The sequence below is a fragment of the Pogoniulus pusillus genome, chromosome 29, assembly GCF_015220805.1.
Source record: "Pogoniulus pusillus isolate bPogPus1 chromosome 29, bPogPus1.pri, whole genome shotgun sequence".
NCBI classification, from domain to species: domain Eukaryota; kingdom Metazoa; phylum Chordata; class Aves; order Piciformes; family Lybiidae; genus Pogoniulus; species Pogoniulus pusillus.
The window spans coordinates 17,436,389-17,445,885 of record NC_087292.1 but is presented as its reverse complement, the minus strand read 5'-3'; the positions used below and the strand labels follow the sequence as shown (position 1 = coordinate 17,445,885).

The following is a 9,497-nucleotide window of genomic DNA, read 5'->3' as shown; positions in this document are numbered from 1 at the left end:
GGTGGACAGACTGGGGCCACACATGTGACGTTGGTGGACAAACAGGCAGCACATGTGGCACCCATGGACAGACCAGGAGAGACCTGCATGGCTCTGCTGGGTGGGCATGGAGAACATGTGGCACCTTTGGACAGATTTGGAGCACACATGTGGCACTGCTCCACAGACCAGGAGCACACATGTGGCACTACTGGGTGTATGTGGGGCACACAGGTGGCACCCACAGGCAGACCTATGGCACCAATGGCCTGGGATGGGCAGGGAGGACACACATGGCATTGATGGACAAACCAAGAGCACATGTGTGGGACCAATGGACAGACCAGGAACAAAGGTGTGGCACTTCCAGGTGGGCATGGAGGACACATATGGTACTGATGGACCAGGGGCACACATGTGGCACCCATAGACAGATCAGAAACACACAGGTATGGCACTGATGACCCAGGAGCATGTGGCACCCATGGACAGATCAGGGGCACACGCATGGCACCGCTGCCTGGGCATGCAGCACACATATGGCACTCATGGACAGATCAGGGGCACATGCATGGCACTGCTGCCTGGGCATGCAGCACACATATGGTACTGATGGACCAGGGGCACACATGTGGCACCCATAGACAGATCAGAAACACACAGGTATGGCACTGATGACACAGGAACGTGTGGCACCCATGGACAGACCAGGGGCACACGCATGGCACTGCTGCCTGGGCATGCAGCACACATATGGCACTCATGGACAGATCAGGGGCACATGCACGGCACCGCTGCCTGGGCATGCAGCACACATATGGCACCCATGGACAGACCAGGGGCACATGCATGGCACTGCTGCCTGGGCATGCAGCACACATATGGCACTCATGGACAGGAGCATACATATGCCAGCAGCAGCAGCTCATCACATGCCTGTGCCAACCTACAGCTGCTCACAGGTGCCCTTCTAAACCCCCGCGGGGCCAGCCGTGACCGGGGGCCCTCGGAGGTATAGCAGTGGGACAATGTCCCGAGCACCTCCCCCCCTCGCCGCTCACACCAGTGGACATCTCCCCCCCGCCCCCGGAGGATGCTCTCCGTGCTCCCACGGACCAGGCACAGAGGGCACGGGGGACGCACACCAGGAGCGGGGCCCCAGCCTTTGTCTCCCAGGGGGCCGGTGAGGGGTTGGGGGGGGCGGAGCGGAGGGCATTCCGTTCTCCCGTTCCGACCCGGGACAAACCTCTCCGGTTAGACCCTACTGAGGGCGCTACGGGATCATCCCGGTTTTCAGTCCCGCTGCTTTGAGGCTCCGTTATCGGTGGGTGTCTGATCACCCTTCCTATCCCCCAAGCCCGTTCCCCGCGGCTCCTCCCCGGCTCTGCGGCGGCAGCTCGGCAGGTGCCCGCCTCCGCCGGCCCGTCCCGCCGCACACGTGCGCCCGAGCCCCGCCGGTCCTTTGTCTGGGACGGCACCTCCGGCATCCCAACCCCGGCTCGGTCGGGTCCTACCCTCCTCCTCGCCCTGTCGCCGTTCCCCAGCCCCGTCCGGAGCCGGGGAACTGGGATGGAGAGAGGGAGGAGGAAAGCACCGACCGAGCCCCGGTTGTCGCGCATCCCACCGACAAACTGGGGGGAGGGGGGGGGGAAGAGCATCCTCGGGGTGGTCTGTTTGATGAAACGATGAACCACGGATGGAATGGAGGGGGGGGTGTCCCGGTGGTGTCGGTGCGGTTGCTCTAACAGGTGGGATCCCGCTGAGAGGAGGAGGCGACCGGAGAGGGGGCGGAGGAGGCAGGAACGGGCGGGCGGGCGGGAGGAGGGAGGGAGGGAGGGGGACGAGCCGGAGCCGCCTGTGATCCTGTGACAGGAGCGGCTGCTGCTGCTGCTGGAGCCGCCGGTGCCTCCCTCCGCCCGGTTTTGCTGTCCGAGCACCGGAGACACCCCCCCTATCCCCCTTTCCCTCCTTACTCCTCATCCCGGCTCCTTACCGCGGCTCACAGTCCGGCCCCCCCTACCCCCCCATCCCTTATCCCGGCTCCTCATCCCGTTCCCTTATCCCAGCTCCATCCCGGTCGTCGCCTCTGCAAACCCCGTCCCGGGCCGCTGGCCGGGTTCACCGAGCCGCCCCGGTTGCCCCTCCGGGACAGGGAGCGGGACCGGGTGCTGCTACCGCTGCCGTTGCTGCCGCTGCCACCGCCGCCGTTACCGCCGCCGCCGCCGACCGGGCGATGCCGAAGCCGCCGTTGCTGCTGCGGGGGAGCCGCCCCGGGGACAGCGAGCTGGGGCGGCAGTTCCGGGACTGGTGTTTGCGCACCTACGGGGACTCGGCCAAAACCAAGACGGTGACCCGGAGCAAGTATCAACGAATCGCCGAGGTGCTGCAGGGGGGATCCGGCTCCGGTGGCGGCTCCGGCGGGGGGGAGAAAGGCAAGTTCCAGTTCTGGGTCCGGTCCAAGGGCTTCCGCCTGGGAAACGGCACCAGGGAGGCGACGAAGATGGGTCAAGTGGTGGTATATGTGCCGGTGAAAACGGGAACGGTTAGTGCGCTCCGTACCCCGGGGGCTCTGTGTCTGTCTGTCTGTCTGCCTGCCTGCCTCTCCGTGTCTGTCTGTCCTTCCCGGGGGTGCGGGAGGGAGGGGTGGGTGGGTTGCCCGGGGCGGGAGAACGGGCACCCTCGGGGCCCCCCTGTCCCCGCCACCGCCGCGCCGGCCCTGTCCCGTCAGCACCGGGCGGCCCAGCCCCGCCGCGCCGCCGGCCGCCGGGAGCGCGCATGCCCCATGCGGGGCGCGACGCGGGGCCCGACCGCTCCCGCAGTCTTTGCCGCTCCCGGGGCAGCCGCCGCGCCCCCCGCCGCCCCGGCCCGCCCGGGATGCGGATGGGGAGAGGCACCCGCCCGGAGCCTCGCACCTCCCGCCGCCCCGTGTGCCCCCCCCCCCGCCCCATCCCTGTCCCTGTCCCATCCGGTGCGGCCGCTGCCGGCGGGCGGGGGGGCTGAGAGAGGGGGGCGGCGGTGCCCGGCCACTGTGCACCTGCCCCCGCGGGGGGGCCGCGGCGCCGCCGCCCGGTGCGGGCCCCTTCGCCCCCCGCCTCTTCGCCCCCCCGCCCCGTCCGATCACGTTCGCCCGGCATTTCCCATCCGCCCCACGGCCGGGGACGGGGCTGCAGTCAAGGGCAGAGAGCGGCGGGGAGGGGGCGCCGGTACCCTCCGCCCCCGCCGCTGCCGCCGCCGCGCCCTGCCCGCCGCACCGAGCGGAGCGAGCCCGGCCCGCTGCGGCGAGCCCGGCCCCGGCGTCCCGCGGCTCTGCCCGCCCCGGCGCGGCCGCTGCAGCCGGTGCCCCGGGGGGGTGCGGGCAGCGGCAGAGCCCGGATTAGGGCAGCCCCCCCCCCCGCCTCCCCTCCTTCTCCTCTCCTCCCCTCCCCTCTCCGCGCCTGCCCGCCCGCCGGCCGCCGTCCCGGGAAACTCCCCCGCCGGAGCCTCATTGTTCGGTGCCCCGCCGGGCCGGCGGCAAGGGGCGCACCGGCCGCCTCCCTCCCTGCCCGCGCCCTGCCTGTCCCTGCCCGCTCCTTGCCTGTCCCTGCCCGCTGCCCGCTCCCCGCCCCGCCGCCGCCCGGGGCTCTGCCCCGCCGCCCCATTGTTCCCGTCCCAAGCGCGCTGCGCTCCCCCGGCGCGGAGGGAAACGCGCAACTTTCGCAGTCCCCCTACGCCTCCCCTCTCCTCCCCAGCCCTGCTCCCCTGCGCTCAGGGGGCTCCGCGCCCGCTGCTCCCCGGGCCCCGCCGCCGCCCCCCTCTGCCCATGGTGGTGGTGGGAGGGGGAAGGGAGGAGGGTACCGTCCGCTGCCCCGCCCGGGCCCGCTGCGGGCCGGCGGGCACAGAAGGGGCTCCGGGAGGGATTTCTCTTTTTTTTCCTCACCCCCCCCCCCCCCGTCCCTCCCCTCCTCTCCCTGCTGCTGCTGCTGCTGCTGCCGCTGCTGCCGCTGCTCTAAAGGGTGCAGTGTTTTCTGTGCACAGACTCCAGCATTGATGTGGCTGGAGGATGCTTCCATTGAGGGCAGCCCATCTGTGGCAAATGCTTCTAAACGCACTATTTACCTCCCATCTGGTCTGCCTGATTATTGGGGGGAGGGGGAAGGGTCATTATTTCTCCCTCTCCCTTCGTGGTGCTCAGAGGCTCCTTTCTTTCTCCCCTTTGCAGCCCCCTTCCCCCATGCCATGCCCCCCCCCCCCAAAAAAAAAAACAAACCTTGGCATTTTTTTTCCCTGTTTATTTCATTTTTTAAAAGAGACCTTTCCCCAGCCCCCTTCTCCCGCTGCCCCCCAGCCCCAACCCCAAATTGGCCCTGCCGAGGGTGGGCGGGCAGTGGTACCCCACCAGCGCTTCCCCTCGGGTCCTCCTCTCCATCCAGCCAGAGACTCTATCCCAGATCTTCCAAATGCTGCAGAGTCATGGTACCCCTGAGAGGCCGAGCCAGACTCCCTCGACCCTGCTGCTCGCTAGACGCCCCCTCCCCTTTGTCCGGGAGAGAGTCCCTGAGGTCAGCAGCTCAACGAGGCCGGCGCAAGCCCGCAGATTCCCCAAGGGCTGCCTCGCAGATGAAGTTTCAGCCAGGAACGTGTCTAGGCCCCCAGCATCTTCCCTGGCAGAGTCCCTGCAGGCTGCAGACAGGAGATACACCCAGACTCCTGGAACCAGCGAACAAAAAGCAGCCCTGCCCCCGGGGACAGCTTGAGTTTTCCAAGGGGCAATCCCACTTATTGCTCAGCTGCCGGACACTGGGGCTGGGAGCAGCTCGCAGAGCCACTGCCCACTGCCCTCCTCAGCTCCCCAAAATCCCTCTGGAAGTTGGTGCCTCCCACTCCCTCCATCCCAGCCCTTCCCAGCCCCACCATGCCCCTCTCTGCTGGGAATCCCATTTCAGACGGCTGCAGGCACTGCCTTTTGGTTTTGCCCAGAGAGGCTCCCAAATTTAGCGCTAACTTGACAGGGATTCTCTTCGTCTCCTCACAATTCAGTGCTCTCCCCATCCTCGGTGGCTCGGGCTGCCTTCGTGGGTGGATTTCATTTCTCTCATGCAGGCAGTCAAACAATTCAGGAAGCAGATCCGAGCCTTTTGCTCGGCAGTGGAGCCAATATTCTGGTTCAGTGCCTCCTCAGCTGCTGTCCCCAAATACTTCTGGAGCAGGCTTTCGGTGGCTTTCTCCTGGCTGTGCTCTTCAGCAGCCTGAGCTGGCTGCTCCTGGCCACTCGTCCTCCTCAGAGCATATCAGCTGGGGAAGGACCACGCTTGGGACCGTCCCGTGGCAGCAGAGGCAGGACAGGGAGAACAGGCAGAGGGGAGGCTGGGAGTGGGGGGTGAGCTGCTGAGCTCTATCTGCAGGTCGCTGCAGGAAATCCGAGGTACTGGCAGGGAAAGCTGGAAGAGAGGTGGTACAGAGCGCGTAGAGGGCAGCAGTGGGGATAAGGCTAAGATCTTTCCTCCTCCTGACAGGGCTGGGGCCACTCCTCCCCTGAAAAAAAAAACCATAAATAGATAGATAGAGATATACTAACCCCCAACCTCCCCAGATGATAACCCCCAGTGGAGCTGCTCCTTTTGGCTTTGGCATCCCGAGCTTGCTTCGTGCCTCACCCGCGCATCCGTAGTGCAAACACAATTAACATGTGGTTATTATTTTCCCTCCTGAGTAACTTTCCCTTGCCCTCCTCCAGGCCTCTCATCAGAGCAGGCCTAATCAGATTTGGGTGGCTTGAAGAGCTGGGGCTGTGCAGTGAGAAGGGGGCATCTGCCTTGGGTTGGTGGTCAGAGCAGATGGTGGTCTTCTCAAAGAATGCACTGGGAATAGGAGCAGCAGTGCGGACGGATGTCTGGCACAGAGGCTGTTCCCGTCTCTTGTTCCCAGACGAAGGTCCCAAAGATGCCAGGCAGTTCACACATACAGCTGAAAAAACACGGCAGGAAAAAAGCCCTGAGCAGATCAGCAGGGCAGAGGCTGGGCAGCACGGGAGGCTGCTGGCTGCCAGCTCCCTCCACCTTGGGGCTGGATGCTGCAGCCCTTTAGGTCAGGGGTGTGAGAAAAAGGCGTTTGGGCTGTACCGGAGAAGAGGAGGAGGAGGAGGAAGAGGAGGAGGAGGAGGGTATCTTTGTGTGCTGCTGCAGCACAGACAATGGCTACGGCCCAAAGTGCCCAGCTTTGCCCTCCCTTCACGTGGCTGAGGCGTGCTGGGGTGTGGAACTCCCTGCTAGCCGCGGGCTGGCCCGAACCCGAGTACGGGCTGCTAGGCACTGCCTTGTTCCCCACATCTGCCGAGCACTGTGGGAGGGTTTGTTGGTGACAGGGTGCTAAGATGTGGTTCATTATGAGCCAGTGTCCCTCTTGTCCCAAGCGTTTAGCGTCATTTAGACAGCCTCTCTCCTACAGAGTGAGATGGAGAGGCCGCGGCGCAGGGAAAGGGACAGTGCGGTGGTGACAGCGCTTTGGTGACAAGCAGCGATGCAGATGGGCTTGGCTGTGGCTCGGGGTGTGCAGGGGAGGGTCAGGCTCCAGCCCGGGCTCGGGCATGAGCTGCAGAAGCAGTTAGAGGCTCTCCAGCCCTGCTGTACCTCGCCATGCCTGGTGGGAGCTTGTCACAGCTCTGGAGCGCCGGCCAGCCTGGCAGGACAGATTCATCCTGGCAGCCTGTGGTGTAGGCAGGGTGGGCCTGGAGCCAGCCTGGCCCCTGGGGGCTGTGTGGGGGCTTGGGGATTGGCTTGGCAGTGCTGCCCGTGCTGGGGTTTGCTTTTCTGTGCTCTCCCAGCCCCTGCAGAGCTGACAGGAGGTGCTGGGGTTGTTGCAGGCACTGCTGGAGGGATGAGGCTGCCCATGCCGAGGTTTGCTTTCCTGTGCTGTCCCTGTCCTTGTGCCCGCAGAGCTGACAGGAGGTGCTGGGGTCCTTGCAGGCACCTCTGGAGGCAGAGGACGTGTGTGCAGGTGCATTGCTGTTGCACACACACAGCTTCCCTGTGCTGGCTCCCCAGAGGCAGCTGCTTGAAGTGATTTCACAGTCGTGCCTGGTGATACCCACCCCAGGAGAGGTGCTGGGGTCTGGGGGGGGGCGCTGTGAAGGGAATGGATGGCACCACAAAGCCAAACGGATGGAGGAGGCTGCTCGGTGACAGCAGGGGAAGCACCACACAGGACCCCAGCTAAGGCCCAGAGCAGAGCTTATCCCTAGACACGTTTTAGCTCTGGAGACAGGGAGCATTGTGCTGCAGGAGCTGCAGTGCCAGGCCTGGGGGCAGCCCAGCAGTGGCAGGGCTGGAGCTGAGGAGCCAGGCATGTTGGAAAGATGCTGCTCCCACGGCTAATAGAGGCCACATTTTTCCTGTACAAGTACCCTTCAATGCTCATATTCAGAGCCCCCAAAAGCTTCACGTCTATAACCTCTAAGAACATTAAGTCAACAGAAGGTTTTCACTCTGTGAATAACCACTTAGACTTTCTGTGGACTTCAAGTGATAAAAAAAGAATAAATCGAGAGCATTCAGAAGAGCCTTTGACGAGGCAAATCCGCCTGAGGGGATGATCTGGGAAATTGTCTCTTACTTCTATCACACCAGGCTCTCCTGGAGCATGCAAAGCCTTCACCTGCCGGGGAACAGCTAACCCTGAGCAACAGGGCAGTGATGGCTTCCCAAGGAGCTGAACCCAGGCCAGGCTTGCATTCCAGCCTGCACTTAGGATAGCAGTGTGGTGCTGGCCTGGGTGCATGGTCCCATCCAGCTTCCACTCTAGGGAGAAGCTGCATCAGCAGCCCTTCCAGGTTCAGCTCCCGGCTTGCACAGCCTCAGTTGCAGTTTTCACTTCAGAAGCTGGTTGTGGTAAAGTCACAGCTGTGGCACTCAGTGCTTTGGGTCTGGGAGCTGCCTCGGGCTCACCAAGCAGCAGCACAAGCCTCCAGTACCTTTGCAAGGTGAACCTAAAGGGCTGTGGCCATCTGCAGTTACGCAGCTTGGCACGGTGAAGTTCCTTGCCAAGCAGGAGATCTGGCAGCAGAGCCCATTTCCAGCTCCTGCCCACTCCCACCCCTCTGGGACAGCTTGCTGAAGCTGCTTCTAGGGATAAGGCAGGGAAGCAGCCTGTAATTGAGCCCTGGCTTTGTTTCTGCCGAGGCTGTGAGCCTGGCTTTATGGCAGCCCCACCGCGGTTGTGGCGTCGCGGCACAGCACACGAGGTGCAGCCCCACAGGAGATCTCCCATCTCCAGACAGCCTCAGCCCCTGGGACTGGCTCGGGTCACCAGCACTGCTGAGGCCTGGAGTTGCATCAGCCAAGCTCCCACATCCCCTTGCTCCTCCTGGTCTCAGCTGAAGAGTTTATAAAGGATAATCTCTCTGCCATCTACACTGTCCATCCTACATGATTCCAGAAGCATCCAGGGCAGCAGTTCTGGGCTTTCATCTGAAAGTTATCTCCCTCATCCCCCCCAGCTTGCTCTCAGATCTGTGGTTCTTGGTGGGCATTGCTCTGCAGTAGGTTAAAAGAACCCCAAAGCAGCAAAGCAGGGCCTGGCTCTGCAGGGCCTTGTTGAATGAAGCTGAAGTGGAAAGGAAAGAACCTGGGTCTGAGGAGGTGCTGTTGGTCCAGATCCTCAGGCAATGTCCCTTCCTCCTTTGGGAAGGGGTTCAAGCACTTGGGGTTCTGAGCAGAGGAGGACCTGAGGAGTCTGCAGCAGTGATGGGGAGGTTGTTCTCACCCTTCCTCCCGGGCTGTGACTCAGAGTGGCTGGTTTTGACCACGAGCAGAGCAGGGGAATTCAGTCACTGAGCAGGGACAGCAGCAGAGCCCCAGAGAGGTGGCCACACTCCTTTCAGGGAGGGCTTTCTCAAGAACCTCATCCTCAGCAATAATCTCCCACTAATAGAATTGCTTCAGTTTGGGTTACTGCTATGAGCAGGCTGAGAACTCGCCCTGCAGGCAAACAGACATCAGGGAAACCACTGTGGTGAGGAGGAGCATCAGTGGGGTGTCCGACCCCTCGATGCTCCAGCTTCACAACCCCTTCTCTGCACTGCTGTGGCAGAGGCATGCAGATTCCTATCTCCTCCTCTGGTGCAAGTCAGCAGTTACCTTCCCCAGCTCTCCCATGGGCCGTGCCCACCTCTGCAAAGAACTGCATCGAGAAGGGCCAAAGCCAGCACTGAGCCCCGGGGGCTGCTTTCATGAGCCGATTGCAGGCAGGGCAGGTCTACCTGTCAGCCAAAGGCAAGGTGGTCTTTGTGGGCATGCTGCTGACTTCCACTGCTCCGGGCAGTGCCGAGGAGCAGCAGTTCGTGTGGGGAGAAGGCTGCAGCTGCTGGGGGTGATGCAGGAGCAGAGGTTTGGTGTAACGGTTCCTTTCCTGCCTGCCTGAGATTAGGGCAGCGGTCACTGGAAGTGAAGAGGAGGCTGCCTGAGGCTCAGCCGAGCGGCGCTGGGCCTCTCGCAGGGTGACAGCTGGGAACTGAGATGCTGCCTGAGTGGTTTCTCTCTGCCCTC

General features: G+C 63.2%; 1 protein-coding gene across 1 annotated transcript in view; it reads left to right on the top strand.

Annotated features, from left to right (window-relative positions):
* Positions 1 to 1,836: 1,836 nt before the first annotated feature.
* NOL4L (nucleolar protein 4 like) overlaps positions 1,837 to 9,497 on the top strand; it is a 66,376-nt gene continuing 58,715 nt past the window's right edge. The window contains exon 1 of the mRNA XM_064168023.1: positions 1,837 to 2,521. Coding sequence (XP_064024093.1) covers positions 2,213 to 2,521 — 309 coding nt within the window. The 5' untranslated portion in view covers positions 1,837 to 2,212. The remainder of the gene's footprint in view (positions 2,522 to 9,497) is intronic.